Genomic DNA, 14,643 nt, shown 5'->3' on the forward strand with positions numbered 1-14,643 from the left:
TGAACGTTCCCATAGAGTCTATCAAGCTTGTTCAATGGCTGTTCTCAAACAAGACTTACAAACGGTTGGACCTTGTTCAAGGAATATCTAGTAGCTACAGTAACACAAAGAAGAAGCAAAACCATAATCGAAGAAAAAACCTAGTCGCCAAATAATGTACGCCTCAACACCACCCTTTTTTTTCCGTGGTCAGTCAACACGAACCTGCTCCCCGACCATTCCTGTTTATTTCCCTTGTCGCTCCCAGACCCATAGAAAGCGAGAAAAAAAAACACAAGGTTAGAACGACGAAGGCACCAAGCAACTGCCTCACCCATTGGGCGGGCAAAACACACGTCTGTACTTAAAGTGGAAGGGTGAACCATCCTTCCTCCACCTACTCGTCCTCCTCTTCCTCCTCTTCCTCCTCTTCCTCCTCTTCCTCCTCTTCCTCCTCTTCCTCCTCTTCCTCCTCTTCCTCCTCTTCCTCCTCTTCCTCCTCTTCCTCCTCTTCCTCCTCTTCCACCACCACCGGGTTAGCCTGCGTCTCTTGTTCCATATGTTGCTCCTCCCCCCCGCTGCGCAAAACGAGTATACTGCTTTTTCTCAGTGGTTCTTCCTCAGCCTTCGCAGCAGGGACACTCTAATCATCCTCCGGATTAGGCTGCGTCTCCTGATCAGTATCGTACTCCCCCATCTCCACATCCCCTTGGTCATCCTTTTGCTCCTCCTCCGTAGCATTTTCCGTACCATTCTCCTTCCCCTTCTCCTCCGCCTCCTCGCTCTCCTTCTGCCTCTTCGCCTCAGCAGCAGCAGCAGCAGCATCATACTCCCCCCTCTCCTTCTCATACTGAGCCATATTCTCCCCCGCCCTCGTCTCAAACTCTCCGCGTTGCGTCTCGCTCAGATCTTTCCACCCCCGAGCAAGCTCATCATCGTCCACCTCCCGCCTTGACTCCTCCTGCTCGGCCTTATCGTCAGTAGCAACATCAGCAGAAGCAGCCGTGTTCCTCTCATTGCAATAAAGCTCAAACGCATTCCCCGGCTTCTTAGGCGGCTCCTGATGATGCACCCCGTTCGCCCCCCCTTTATTCGCCAACGAAAAAGCATCACTCCCACTCGGCGAGTGACTCGCACCCCCAGGATTCTGGCTAATAAACTGGCTCGCCGTCAAAGACGACGACCCAACCCCATTCCCACCAGCCTGACTACCCCCTGCCTGGCTCCCACTCCCATCAACAGGCAAAATGCTCGCCTTTCTATGGCCTCGCTTCAGTCTCAGCGGCTTCTCCTTGGGCTGTTTATCCAAACGCGAAGGGGTCAGTCGATCATCTCTCTCATTTTGTGACGGATTGTTGGAAAGAGCGGCGGCGTTCAACAGTAGTCTTCTTGGCGACAAAGATGATGGTGATGAACTTACAGTCGGTGGTGGGCTCGGGCTGCCGTCAGAGTCCTCCACGTTTGTGCTCGTCCGCTTGGCGAGTTGCTCGAACAGAAAGACGCGCTCGAGGCGGAGCTTCTCGATCTGGCGCTTCAGGCGGTTGATGCGGACTCTAGAGGCGTCGTTGGCCTTTTCGACTTCGTTGGTGCGCTGGCGGAGCTTGTTGCATTTTCTGCGGTAGGCCTCCTCTACCGTTGGGGGGAGGGCTGGGGGGATTGCGCTTGCTGGGGAGAGGGCGAAGGTTTGGTCAGTGAAGTCGTCCATTTTTTGAGCGGGGGAATCAATGGATCGTGATGGTGATGATGATGGGGAGAAGATGGTGTTTTTGGGGGAAAAAAGGTTACGGGGTGGTTAGATTGGGAGTTTGACGTAACGTACCTGGCGCCATGGTGGACGGTTGTGAACTAACTCGACCGGCGGATTACAGCGGCGTTGAGAATTGGGAAAGTTGAGAGCTTTGGAAGAAATAAAAACAAGAGTCGCAAAGAATAAAGATGGTGGGGCGATAAATGTCGCGTCAGCAATTGAAAAGACTAGATTTCCGATAGCGTTTGGAGCTCGGGGCACCTTTTGAAGAGAGCAAGAAACGACGCAGGCCGGAATGAAGCACTCTGGGATGGATGGATCAAGAGACGTGAGAGTTGTAGTGCTTCGCGGCAGGCGCGACAAGGCTGAAAGGTCCAGACGGGGTCCACTGTTTTCTTGGGAGTTAGTGGATGGTGGGGTGCTGACTTAGCATGGCAGGGGAGCTGCACGCACCCCAAGGCTGCCTACCGTTTTTGTTGACTTCAACTTTTTTTGCGGGCCTCCACAGCGGGAAACAGCAGGCAGCTCTTGGATCGTTTGGTTTAACTCGCTAACCTTGGGAACGGTCGATACCTCCTATCCATTCTAAGCCTCGCGACCCGCGAGAAACCTCACCACAGCCATGTCTCTCAACATCCCAAATGCGCCCAACGCCGGCCTTTTCAAGGGCGGCTATAACAAGTAAGTTTTCATTATCCCGAAGCTTGTGAACGCTGCCTGCGTCGCCCCCTTCCCCGCCTCATCTCGCCTCTGCCCCACCATGCACTTGTTGCTGCCCCTGAATGGCATCGCAACAACACATAGCAGACCCAGCGCTGACCTATCTGTTGCTTTCTTTGTCTATAGCTACGATTCTGAAGATGGAGCTGTCCTGCGCAACATCGATGCCTGCCGCGCCATCTCGTCGACGGTCCAGACATCGTTGGGTCCCTATGGCCGCAACAAGATCGTCATCAATCATCTCCAGAAGATGATCCTCACCTCCGACGCAGCCACCATCCTCCGCGAGCTCGATGTTGTCCACCCCGCCGCTAAGCTTCTCGTCATGGCCAGTCAGCAACAAGAGTCCGAGATGGGCGATGCCACCAACCTCGTCATCGTCCTCGCTGGCGAGCTTCTCAAGAAGGCGGAGGAGCTTCTGCGCATGGGTCTCAAGACATCTGACATTGTCACTGGGTACGAAAGGGCACAGAAGATTGCTCTCGACTTTCTTGATGAGCTCGAGATTGACAAGGTGGAGGATATCCGGACCCAGGACGAACTGAGCAAGGCCATTCGCACCGTCATCGCCAGCAAGCAGAACGGCAACGAGGAGTTTCTCTCCAAGCTCGTCGCCGAGGCTGTCCTCGCCGTCCTTCCCAAGAACCCAGCCAACTTCAACGTCGACAACGTCCGCGTCGTCAAGATCATGGGTGGCAGCTTGGAGCAGAGCCGTGTCGTCAAGGGTATGGTCTTCCCCAAGGAGCCCAACGGATCGGTGAAGAAGGCCAAGAAGGCCAAGGTCGGTGTCTTCACTTGCGCCATTGACACCAGCCAGACCGAGACCAAGGGCACAGTATTACTACACAACGCCAAGGAGATGCTTGACTTCACAAAGGGCGAGGAGTCACAACTCGAGGCTGCTATCAAGGAGCTATACGATGCCGGCATCCGTGTCGTCGTTGCGGGCTCTACAGTTGGCGAGCTGGCCTTGCACTACCTCAACCGCTACGGCATCCTGGTCATCAAGATTCTCAGCAAGTTTGAGCTCAGAAGAATTTGCAGAGTGGTTGGTGCCACACCACTTGCTCGTCTTGGCGCTCCCATGCCTGACGAGATGGGTACCATTGACGTGGTGGAGACACAGGAGATTGGCGGTGACCGGGTGACGGTTTTCAGACAGGAGGATGAGGCCACGAGGACAGCCACCATTGTGCTCCGTGGAGCTACTCAGAACCATCTCGATGACATTGAGCGTGCCGTTGATGACGGTGTCAATGTTGTTAAGGCCATCACAAGGGACGCCAGACTGGTGCCTGGTGCTGGTGCTACAGAGATTGAGCTTGTTGAGAGGATACAGGCTGTTGGTGACAAGACTCAGGGTCTTGCGCAGTACTCCATCAAAAAGTATGCCGAGGCCTTTGAGGTCGTGCCAAGGACCCTTGCCGAGAGTGCTGGTTTGGATGCCACTGAGGTTCTGAGCAGATTGTATGCTGCCCATCAGAAGCAGGATGGTTGGTCTGCGGGTGTTGACATTGAGGTATGCTCTCCTTGCCCTTTTTGCTACAGCTACAACTAACGTTTGATCCAGAACAACGACGGTACCTTCCTCCTGGATGCCGAGGAGGAGGGCATTCTCGACTTGCTGGTGACCAAGCAATGGGCCATCAAGCTCGCCACAGAAGCTGCCCGGACGGTGCTCTCTGTGGATCAGATCATTGTTGCCAGGCAGGCTGGTGGACCCAAGCCTCCTGGACCCAACAAGGTGAGTTCTTGTTAGATGATCGATGTGTCATTGATGACAGATGCTGACTTAGTATGACAGAACTGGGATGAGGACTGAGGGATGTGCGCATAGCAAAATTACAAATGCTTGTGTGTGCTGGGTGGGAGTAGAAAAAGGATCAAATAACTGGGCGGATTAGACTAGAGTGAATTGAATGTACAATGTCCATGTCCAGACTTATGCCGGCGTTTATGTTTGACGTTATCTGTAAGGGCCATAGGAATGTTGTTTTCAAGCCGGGTCACTATCATTTATCTCTTTTCTTATGATCAGCCCCCCCGTTTTGTTACCATCTCGCAACAGAGACAAAAGCCCCTTTATACATGTTCTACAAGTCTCTTTCACAGATTATTGTACATTCCCACCCAGATAGACCAGTCACAAAACATTCCCCCTATTTCCCCGAATGTTTTGCTTTAGTTTTTTGATGCCTTCCGCTTTCGTCCAACCAAACTAAATCATACACATACATACAATACCCTCCATCTCATGAGATGGGCAACTTTCTACCTCAACTCCACCATCCCCTTGACACTCTCCCACACACTCCTTGGCAGCACCTTCTCCATCTCCCTCTGCGTCAACCACCTAAACTCGGTCAGCCCCTGGGTATTCCCCGTCAGATCCGCCTGTCCAGCCATGATCCTCCCCTTGAGATAAAAAATCTTATCCCCCCTCTTGACGAGCTTCTTGGTCTCGGGTTCGATCTCGGGCTCAATCACCTGGTGAGCCACGGGCACACGGCCGACGACCCAAGTGTTCATGTTCACCCCGGCCGCCTCCGCAAGCGCTCTCTTGGCAGTCTATTTCCTTGGTCAGCAACACACATCCTCACCAGTTTTGATGTAAGGAGGGGAAAAAACAAACATGATGCAATGCCTCATCAGTCTCAACCTGCCCCATCGGAAACCCCCACTTCCCCTCCCTCCCCTTCTTCACAACAAGATAAAGCGTCTCGTCCAGCTTCCTATCCAACCTAGTCTTATCCCCCTTCTCATCCGCCTCCGTCCTCCTCGGCATAGGTTTCTCCACCGGCACGATTTCTTCCGGGGCGATCAGTTCACCATCTTCACTGACTCTGACCTCTGCGTCTTTGAGCAGGACTTCTGTCAGCGTCTCCGGGGAAGAGGCGGTGCTACCGACGAGAACCTCGTCGTTCCAGGCCATGCGGCCGCGGGGGTTGTACCGCCCGATGTCCTTGGCCGGCACGCCGTGACGCTCCTTGAGCTTGATGCGCCATTCGAGGTCGTGGGCGGTGTCTTGCTTGAAGTAGTAGTCTTTGCGGAAGGGGGCGACGAGGCGCTCGTTGAGGCGTTTTTGGTAGAGGTAGAAGGAGGATTCGAAGGGGGTGGGGAGGCGGGTTAGGAGGGGGGGGCGGGTGAGGATGAGGGCGGATTTGATGCGGTAGGGGGAGGGGCCTGGGCCAGGGGTGGGTGGTGGTTGGGTGGTTGTGGTGGTGGGTTGTTCTGGTATTGGGGAGGAGGGGGCGGTTGCTTCGGCTGCGAAGGTACGTCTAGGGAGGAGGGTGGTGGTGGCGGTTGTTGATCTGAGGAGGGGAGCGGCAGTGGGGGAGGATCGTGCGCATTTGAGGCAGACTCTTTGTGAACCTTGTGAGAAATATCGTCAGTTCTGGATGTATAGCAAGAGAGTATACCAAGAACAAAACCTACCCCTCAGAAGAGCAGCCGCTCCTCTACCTGGCGCCGCCGACATCATGTTTTTATTTGTTCAATTGCTCCTCAGCAAGTCGGGTGCTGCCTTTGCTGTCCCCTTGTGTCGGATTTAAAGTGTGGGGGGATCAAACTGCTTATCCTGCTCTCACCTCACTCACTCTTCAATTCCTCTCCTTTCACCAGCCAGGTTCGTCCCAAAGCCGCGAACCACACTTTCCCATCAACTTTTTGCAGGGGAAGGGTCCAAGCTTCCCGCTCACCGCCTGCCAGTTACCACCTAGCGTTGTCTACCCCACCAGGGGGTACTTAAAACTACTTTCCCGGCTGCCAAATTTTTTGAAACTTCTTTTCCCCTTCTTCTTCTTCCTCACGGCACTTAATCCTTATCATCAGGACATTTTATCTCTCCCAAAATCGTCATGATCATTAATCTGTGCCCAGAGAAGGGTTCGTAGCCCAGCAGCCTTTTTTCGCTAGCGGAGCCTGTTAATATGTTCTACTGGGCCTCGTTAGATAGTCGCTGCTGACATTTCTTTGTGTGATATTTGTGATTTGCTTTTGTGTGATTTTTGTCGTTGAGTCTGCCCAGTGTCATGAGTCGCACGTAAATGCCATTGCTGTGACTGTAGGTATTCGGAAACAAGTGCCATCGTCCGGATTGACTACATACGCCAGTCTCGGTTATCGGTTGATTTTGGTTTGATGTTGAAGGATGAGGTGACCTTTTCCAGAGCTCGACCTGAGAACGCGCCTACCCACACACACACACTCATATTGCCAGTTTCATTGCAACTCTTGGATGGCACATCGAAACTTGCAACATAACAAGCCCAGTGGTGCCTTGTCATAAGCACCCTGAACTGTGAGCGCCATGGAGCTATCAGATCTCTGCTGAGATCTGGACGTCCCACTGTGTCAAGGTTCACAATTGTCTTTGACTCTTCACAACACAAGATTGCCCGCCTGTAGAGGAACTTGAAGCGACTATCATAACACTGAGTTTGTACCGTTACTTCGTCAATAGCTGGCTCGTCGCCGGCTTGTCATGTTCATTGTGCCGCTAGCTGCAACTTACTTGAAATCGTATATGCGTTGCAAATCTAAAGTCGTCGATGAAGACAATCAATCTCATGATTTCACGTCGACGGTCTAAAGCAAAGTGAAGCTGTCATCTACTCACATATACATTCACAATTAGATAGTATCACAACATTATCACAATAATTACAGATTTACACTAACCCACATATCATTGCACACCATCCCCAACCAACAACACTCTCAGCCTCAACCCCTCAACACATTCAATTCTCATTCACCCGCCTCACATATGATCCCCATCGGTCTATGTAATATTCATACATATAACAGCAAGCCTTGATCCCTAGTGTAACAGATATATACATTTCCAGACCCTATCAAAAGTCGTCAACTCCCATCCGCCAGGCTATGCTAAGCACGAAAAAGCCAGTTACAATACCCCATGCAACCTTGCGATTCCAGCTCCCTCAACAAACGCCATTCAACTCCCTGATAGAAAACAGCAACAGACCAAGCGAAGGAAACGGAAAAACAAAAAGAAATGAGCTAGAATGATAAAGGATACCGATATTCCTTCCTCTTCTGATAAACACCTATTTATCTCCCTCTCGCCCCAACCAGATAAATGCTCAGCCGTTGGGTATCCTAGTCTGCCCATACGTTTATGCCCAAATCGCTCCTTCCGATATGCTCCATGCCCATGGATGAAACGCCGTTTGTCATGAGAATCACTGCAAACCAGCAGTCGTTATCGTCGTGGTCGAATCTGTGATAATAATTTTAGTCGTCATGCGCCGTACCGTGCCGTGGCCCATATATGAAAAGGTGAAACGAGTGATGATGCCTGCCCACTGATCAAAATCTCAAGCCTTGAGCGAGGCGACTGCTCGCGCCACCTCTTGGGAAGCTGTCTTCTCCCAGCTCTGTTTTGTATCTTCAGTGACGGCCGAAGGATCCTTAACTTCTTCGTAAATCAAACGCGATATGTCACGGTTGATCTTCTCGTATTGCTCCGCCGTGAGCTGTCGATCACGCCAGTGAGGGCGGAGGGCTGCCTTGACGATGCTGTTGATATTTTGTTTGAGCTCAAGAGGCAAGGTGGGGCGTGTCGGCGACACGTTTTCGGACCTTGGCAGCACAGCCGGACGATTGCGCCGAGGCTGGGGCTGCCTAAGCTCCAACGGCCGTGGATGCTGGCGCCCGCGAGGTTCCGAGTCGCTATTCTCGGGCGATGATCGGTTGTCGCGATGTGCGTGCTTGTGTGGCGATGTGGCTCGGGAAGGTTTGATGGAACTGGAGTTCGATGATGACGCCCGCGTTGGTGAGAAGTTCGCTGGTGGGTAGATAGGGGTGATGTGTGAGCTGAGCGTCATGTGCGGGGAACTAGAGCGCACAGGGGGAGGGGTAATGCATCCTTGGCTGAGAGGAGAAGGCGAGCGAGCAGGTGACGAGACATCATTCGCACCCGGTATGGGTCCATAGATATGTCGGAGGGTTTCTTCGTCGGAAGGGGTACTCATCTCGACCTCCTTCAGGAGCGAGGATAGAAACGAAGGGGGAATATCGGTCGTTGTTCGCGAGGCGGCCCCGGGGTTGGCTGATGAAGTGCCATTTGACTGCTCGGGCCGGTTTGAAGGCTCTGCTTCAGCTCTTGCGGCAGTAGACGATTCACCATTTTGGGTTGTCGGCATTCGCCTTGTTCTTGGTCGCTTCAGCTTCCTTTCGGGCTCTGGGTGCTGTTCCTCATGGGGCTCGGCCGTGCCTGAGCGCGACTTTCTCTTCCTGCTCTCGGTGGTCTCCCTGGCCTTTTCCAACGCACCCCAGGCCAATGTCTCCTCGCGCGACTCTTGTGGGGGTGGTGGCGGCGGAGCTGGGCGAGCGAGAATCGGCATATTATTAACGAAAACATCTCTTGCCCCCAAGCGACTCGCAATGTTTAGGCGTTGCTGCCAGCGTTCGTGTTCCTGCCTTTCTCTTTCTCGTAGTTGCTGTGACCGGCGCAGGCCCTCAAAGACGACCTGATCGTCATCGTCCTGGTAGTCCAAGTCCAGCTCAAGGGCGTCCCAGATCCGGCCAGTGATGCGGCCCCAAGCACCCTGCCATTCATCGGAGCGAGCCCGCTGCCTAGCGCGCCGCATGCTGGCCTGGGTGCGAGGGAAGTAATACAGAGGGCGTGCGCTGTTCTCTTGGAGGCCATTCCCGGCGGCAGCAGGCTGGATGAGCTCGGGACCAAGTGAGTGAACACATTCCATACAAAACCAGGGGCCAGCTGGGATTCGGTCAAGGCCGATGCAGTGCGTGTGATAGCATGCATCGCATCCGTCGCAAAGTAAAAGGACCTCTTCGTGGTCTGCCGAGTTGCACACAGGGCAGGGGTTGCTGACCACCACTTCTTCTTCTGGATTCTCGTCTGCCCACGCCTGTGGATCGAACTCGGGTACCTGCTTCTTGTCCTCGACTCGACGGGTGGACAAGTACTGGCCTAGTGAAGGGGATGCATCAGTAAACAATGCACTTCTTTCATGCTCAGGAAAGGTGTGGCAAACTTACCTCCGATTCTGTCATAGACCGTGACGACATGGAAGGTCTGGCGGCAGATGGGGCAGCTGTTTGCCTTTTCGCTCCATTCTCTCAGACAGACATCGTGTAGCATGTGCCCACAGATGGGAATCTGTGCAACATGGTGCTCCCGGCCCTCGAGCGGGAGATCTTGCTTGCTGTTAAGTTCAGCAAGAGCATCTGGATCGGTGACAGCAAGACGTGCATGCTCGGCCTCGAGCTCCTTGGAGAGGCGTTGTTGGGCGGGCGTTGTTGCATCTGGGTTGCTTTCGACCTCTAGGTTCTCAAGACAGACGATGCACTGGTCAGCCATGGCGTTGGTGGATGGCGTAGTGAGCCGAAATCAAATTCCCCAAAGCTCAAGTGGCGCTGGGGAGTCATGTAAATGATCTCCTCAGCAACGGGTAAAAATCGTCAAAAAAAAGGAGGATTGAGGAAGATGAAGAAGTGGAGAGTGACGTGAGACTATCAACTGGGTGAAATTCCACAGTCGTCGTGTCGGGTTGAGTACAGCTTGATTGCCTCGTGTAAGTGGTGCTGGTTGTGGTGGCGACGGGTGCAGTGAATGTGGTGGTAGGTGGTGGTAGTGTGGGTGCTGGAAGGTTGGAGGCGGTGCTCTGAGTGGACTGCTGGGATTCAAAGAGGGGTGCTCTGAAGAGTGGAAAGTGAGGAAAGGGAAGAAAGAAAGGCTGCGGGCCAGCGAGGTGCCTTTTTGGCGGCGCCCGTGTTAGCGCAGCGAAGCCGAGAGGCACGGGCCAATCAAGTGAGGATGCCGTCCACAGCTCAGGGTGACACTGGTACACTTTCGGTACACTTTCCAGTCACGTTGTTGAGCTGTCGAGCGAGCTGACTGTGCTCCTTTCTGAAAAGGAAGCAAGTACCTTGATGAATAAGACCTAAATCGTCTTGGGGCTGCGATAGGGCTTAACCTTTCCCTACCAGCCACTGGATATCTGGCGATTTCGAAGCTTTGGTCACTCCGGGACCCCACGAAGCACCATATGCCCGGGCCTGTGGGCTGATAGCGATGATGAAAGCAAGTGGGCACTGGGCAGCCTATTGTTGCAAACGAAGGCCTTATTCGAAACTCTCATAGAATAGAGATTAGAATCATCAAATTGCAGCAATTGATTTGAACGGGGTCCCAACTTAGCGGATGTGGTATCCCCCTTTTCAATTGTTGCCTTTTGCACCAGAATACTCCCTCACTTCTCCCAGAAGAGAAGTGACGGAACGTTTGAGACAGCTGCCGCGTGCCAAGCCGACGCTGAAGATGTCTGCTCCGCCCTCCTCTTCCGAACCAGGTTCGCACGCTTCGCTGAAACCTGTGTGAACGCTGCTGCCTCCGAATTATTTGCTTCCTACGGAGTAGCCTGAGAGGCACCCCAGCGTGCCCATCATGCCACGTTAGTGTAACCTCATCTTGTACCAACAGCTTCACAAACGTGGGGCGCTCAAGTTAGTCATCCTGCTGTAACTGTAAGCTCACATCCCAAGAGCCATGTATTCACACTTCACTTATCGAGGGTCAACCCTCGATGAGTCTTCCGTCATATGACGTGGACCGGCGCAGCTGACAATCACCCCTAGCCCCCAAATCCCCAAACCATCGTCCCAAAGGCGGGGAACTGCGGTTTCATTGTCAAAGACTTGGCCTGAGCTCGGCGACGGGAATGCAGAAGCGGTAACTCGGGATACAAAGTAGCGAGACTGCGAAGCATCGAACGTCGAACATCGAAAGGAACAAAAACAAGGTGCCATGGCGAATCGTGACATTTGACATCTGCGCGCTATAGAAGCTTGCGATCGAGAAGTTTGCTCCCGACTATGGTCGTGTTGAGTGAGGGAGCGACGTGATGATGCGCTTCCCTTCCATACATCATTTAAGTGACAATCGTGAACGAGACCGTGGACTCGCCGTTGCTCAAAGAATTCTCATTGATCGACCCGCCGTACCCAACGGCTGAAATTGTGTACTGCAGAGCCTCCGTTGTCCTTTTCCATGACACCAAACCCAGAAGCCAAACCATGCCCATCAACGCACTTAAACTTCAGTGATCTCGCGAAGTCTGCGGAGAGTCGACCGCATAGCGGCAGCAGCGGGAGTACTATCTTCGGTCAGCCGGTTTCCTGTTTGTGAGTTTTCCGAGGACGACATACGCAACGACGTAAGCACCACCAGCCATGACCTTCTTGCAGGACTTGCAGTTCCAGATACCGACGGAGGAGCGGCGAACGCTGTCCTTACCGCAGAAAGCTACACAATAGGTCAGCGATCCATGCAACCTTGTTCAAGGAAGCCATGGGATCAATGGCCCTTCACTATCAAAGAGGGGACATACTGCAGGTGTATCTGGCGTGCTGGGACACTTCCTGCTTCTTGACGAGCTTACGGAGCGAAGCACCGTATCTGGGAGACAGTCAGCATCAAATTCACCTTCTTGCTGATAACCAAGTTCCAAAAGTCGAGTGGAAGCTTCGTCGAGGGGTCGGGTCGTATAGGGTGCTGGCCGCCGGTCGCGTTGCGAGTCTCAAAGAATTCAAGTTGTTGTTCATCGAATTGAGTTCTGGCTTCCAAAGCAGATAAACCCCTCAAGCCAGGCAATAGATTCCCAGGCAAAACTCCAACCTCAGGACCATCATCTGCCGTTGAAAGTTGCCATCGCCAGTTCCATCATTCCGTTGGCGAGTCTTTGGCGGGGTTTCTGAACTAGGATGCTGGGAAATGTTGGGAAATTCGCTTTCCTAGAACTCGGTGTCGTCGTCGTCGAAAAGGGCAAAGAGAAGGGTTCAAAGCGGAAGAGTATGGGCGACTAACCTTGTACCGTACTATTTTTGCCCCATTAGCGACTTTGTTCTCGCGACCGCAGCAGCAACCACAGAATCAGAGGGACAGCGATATTACTTACCTTGCCGGAAATGCCGACCTTCTTCGTGCGCTTGGACATTTTGACTGATTATTGGGTTGGGATCTGGGTCGTGATCTCCAAGTACGAGTCGCTGGGCGTTCGGCGGGCAAGACGATTTTGATAAATGTGCAGGTCAATTTTTGGTGTGTGCCAGGGGGCCGCGCAGAGGAAAACTCGGAATCTAGGCGAAACCATTTTGCCGTTTTTTTCTACCACCAGCTGGGAGACCATGCCATGTGCGGGGCGGGGCACGCCAACCCCAATTATTATGGAGCCTTTTGCAGACTCCCGCTGCCAAGATTTCGGCCGTTGGCCAATGCGTCATTTGCCTGCTGGGGGTTTGTTCACCTGGAGCTGCCGTTTCGATCTTTGATCTTTGGCAACACAAGGAGCAATCAGGGAGAAAACCGGAAGCCGGTCCTTTGCCCAAAAGCATTGTCATACAGCGTTCAGTTCCAAGTACCAGAGAGATATCGACGGCGTTGATTGCCTATTCTGGCTCACCATATGTCTCCGATAACATCAGGATGGCACTTTCAGCTGTAAGACAGGGATCATAGCAATGATGTCCTTGATGAATGGTTGACGCAAAGCGGGTCTATGCTCAAGCTCCCCTCCTACCCAGTAGCCCAAGTACTTGGGCATATCCTTTGATAGAGATAGTCAACCCTCAATTCCACCCCTCATCCTATCTTTCAAGGAACTTGCTCGTGTCGTTATTTAAAAAAGAACTTGAAGGAGGTGCCAACTCAACAAGATGACGTTCAAAAACCACAGCCGCCAATACGACCTCGTCGTCTTTGGAGCCACAGGTAAGCTATCACCAGCAATATCTCACTCATGATCACAAACTAACACTCACCCAGGCTACACCGGCAAACTCACCGCAAAGTACATCACCACTCACCTCCCCAGCACCCTTAAATGGGCCATCGCCGGCCGCTCCCAAGCCAAACTTGAGCTCCTCACCGAAGAGCTCAAAAAGCTCAACCCAGACCGCGCACCCCCTTCCATCGAAACCTGTTCCCTCAATGACACCGACCTCTCCTCCCTCGCCAAGAAGACCTTCATTCTCATCACCACCGTCGGTCCCTACTCCGCCCACGGCGAGCACGCCTTCAAAGCCTGCGCCCAAAATGGCACCCACTACCTCGACGTCACCGGCGAAGTCCCCTACGTCGCCGCCATGATCAAGAAATACGAAGACACGGCCAAATCCACCGGGGCCATCATGATCCCTCAAATCGGCATCGAGTCCGCCCCTCCTGATCTCCTCACCTTCGCCCTGGCAAACACCCTGAAAGAGGAGCTCAACGCCAAAACCGCCGATGTGACTGTGTCCATCCACAGCCTCAAATCTGCCCCTTCAGGCGGGACTTTAGCCACGGCTCTCACAATCTCAGATCACTTTCCCCTCCCTACATTAATAGCTTCTTACAAACCATACGCCCTGTCTCCAGTCCCCAACCCAACCCGCACCCCTCAACCAGGCCTCCTGACCCGCGTCACCGGCCTCATCACCATTCCCCATTTAGGCCTCCTCACCTCCAGCATAGCCAACGGAACCGACACCGCCCTTATCCACCGCACCTGGGGCCTGCTGTCCACCCTCCCCTCTCGCCAATCTCAATCATACGGCCCTAAGTTCAGCTTCCGCGAATACATGAAACCACGGAATTGGCTCACCGGCATAGCTATCCACTTTGGCCTCATGCTCTTTGGTCTTATCATTGTCACCGGACCCCTGAGGAGGTTCCTTGCGGGTAGGGTGACCCAGCCAGGGGAGGGTCCGGAAGAGGATGTGGCGAGCAAGGACGAGATTGAGTATAGGGGTGTTGCCACGCCGGATGGGGATTTCGGGAAGAAGAAGGCGGTGGGGAAGGCGTGGTTTAGGGGGAGTACGTATTATTTAACAGGGATGTTCTTGGCGGAGGCGGCGAGGACGATTTTGGAGGAGGGAGGGGAGGGGTTGGGGTTGGAGGGCGGGGTTTACACGCCTGCGTTGTTGGGGGGGGGTTTTGTCGAGAATTTGCAGAAGGAAGGGTTTAGAGTTGAGACAAGGGTTTTGGAGGATTAAAGGGGGTCGTGGTTGTAATGGGGTGTAATAGATAGGAGAGGAGTTGGAGTTTATTTCGTAGGGACGGAAATGTTCCACGTACATATCTGGGCTCGATTTGGGCATAATTCTCAAGGTGTTAAACTCCAGCCCATGTCCATGAACTGCGTACCTACCTATACAAGCACCTCACT

At 53.3% G+C, this 14,643-nt stretch overlaps 6 protein-coding genes across 6 annotated transcripts; 2 read left to right on the top strand and 4 right to left on the bottom strand.

Moving 5' to 3' along the window:
* Window positions 1-622: 622 nt before the first annotated feature.
* On the bottom strand, window positions 623-2,064 carry QC763_707190 (uncharacterized protein; the record flags this gene model as incomplete). Its single annotated transcript, XM_062915707.1, has 3 exons — window positions 1,799-2,064; window positions 1,400-1,644; window positions 623-1,276 (listed from the first exon to the last, which is right to left on the bottom strand). The coding sequence occupies exons 1-3, from the start codon at window positions 1,806-1,808 to the stop codon at window positions 623-625; spliced, it is 909 nt and encodes a 302-aa protein (XP_062761700.1). The 5' UTR covers window positions 1,809-2,064.
* Window positions 2,065-2,212: 148 nt separating this feature from the next.
* CCT8 (T-complex protein 1 subunit theta) lies at window positions 2,213-4,344 on the top strand. Its single transcript, XM_062915708.1, has 4 exons — window positions 2,213-2,407; window positions 2,573-3,965; window positions 4,017-4,190; window positions 4,251-4,344. Exons 1-4 carry the CDS (start codon window positions 2,349-2,351, stop codon window positions 4,266-4,268), a joined length of 1,644 nt encoding a protein of 547 aa, XP_062761701.1. The 5' UTR covers window positions 2,213-2,348; the 3' UTR covers window positions 4,269-4,344.
* A 95-nt stretch (window positions 4,345-4,439) lies between these two features.
* Window positions 4,440-6,191, bottom strand: QC763_707210 (uncharacterized protein). Its single transcript, XM_062915709.1, has 3 exons — window positions 5,882-6,191; window positions 5,079-5,818; window positions 4,440-5,014 (listed from the first exon to the last, which is right to left on the bottom strand). The coding sequence occupies exons 1-3, from the start codon at window positions 5,925-5,927 to the stop codon at window positions 4,718-4,720; spliced, it is 1,083 nt and encodes a 360-aa protein (XP_062761702.1). The 5' UTR covers window positions 5,928-6,191; the 3' UTR covers window positions 4,440-4,717.
* An 825-nt stretch (window positions 6,192-7,016) lies between these two features.
* Window positions 7,017-9,797, bottom strand: QC763_707220 (uncharacterized protein; the record flags this gene model as incomplete). Its single annotated transcript, XM_062915710.1, has 2 exons — window positions 7,017-9,407; window positions 9,476-9,797. The coding sequence occupies 2 exons, from the start codon at window positions 9,795-9,797 to the stop codon at window positions 7,789-7,791; spliced, it is 1,941 nt and encodes a 646-aa protein (XP_062761703.1). The 3' UTR covers window positions 7,017-7,788.
* A 1,731-nt stretch (window positions 9,798-11,528) lies between these two features.
* Window positions 11,529-13,008, bottom strand: RPL43_2 (60S ribosomal protein L43; the record flags this gene model as incomplete). Its single annotated transcript, XM_062915711.1, has 5 exons — window positions 12,394-13,008; window positions 12,303-12,313; window positions 11,827-11,894; window positions 11,645-11,741; window positions 11,529-11,592 (listed from the first exon to the last, which is right to left on the bottom strand). The coding sequence occupies exons 1-5, from the start codon at window positions 12,430-12,432 to the stop codon at window positions 11,529-11,531; spliced, it is 279 nt and encodes a 92-aa protein (XP_062761704.1). The 5' UTR covers window positions 12,433-13,008.
* On the top strand, window positions 12,729-14,470 carry QC763_707230 (uncharacterized protein; the record flags this gene model as incomplete). The annotated part of the gene is made up of 2 exons (XM_062915712.1): window positions 12,729-13,205; window positions 13,260-14,470. The coding sequence occupies exons 1-2, from the start codon at window positions 13,151-13,153 to the stop codon at window positions 14,468-14,470; spliced, it is 1,266 nt and encodes a 421-aa protein (XP_062761705.1). The 5' UTR covers window positions 12,729-13,150.
* Between the last annotated feature and the right edge of the window lie 173 nt (window positions 14,471-14,643).

The sequence above is a fragment of the Podospora pseudopauciseta genome (genome assembly GCF_035222475.1).
Source record: "Podospora pseudopauciseta strain CBS 411.78 chromosome 7 map unlocalized CBS411.78m_7, whole genome shotgun sequence".
In the NCBI taxonomy this organism is placed as follows: domain Eukaryota; kingdom Fungi; phylum Ascomycota; class Sordariomycetes; order Sordariales; family Podosporaceae; genus Podospora; species Podospora pseudopauciseta.

Coding starts and splice junctions, on each gene's coding strand:
- CCT8 (XM_062915708.1), top strand. CDS start 2,349: ATGTCTCTCAACATCCCAAATGCGCCCAACGCCGGCCTTTTCAAGGGC. Junction 2,408..2,572: donor TTCAAGGGCGGCTATAACAA/GTAAGTTTTCAT, acceptor CTTTGTCTATAG/CTACGATTCTGAAGATGGAG. Junction 3,966..4,016: donor CTGCGGGTGTTGACATTGAG/GTATGCTCTCCT, acceptor CGTTTGATCCAG/AACAACGACGGTACCTTCCT.
- QC763_707210 (XM_062915709.1), bottom strand. CDS start 5,927: ATGATGTCGGCGGCGCCAGGTAGAGGAGCGGCTGCTCTTCTGAGGG. Junction 5,819..5,881: donor AGCGGCTGCTCTTCTGAGGG/GTAGGTTTTGTT, acceptor ATTTCTCACAAG/GTTCACAAAGAGTCTGCCTC. Junction 5,015..5,078: donor CTGATGAGGCATTGCATCAT/GTTTGTTTTTTC, acceptor CCAAGGAAATAG/ACTGCCAAGAGAGCGCTTGC.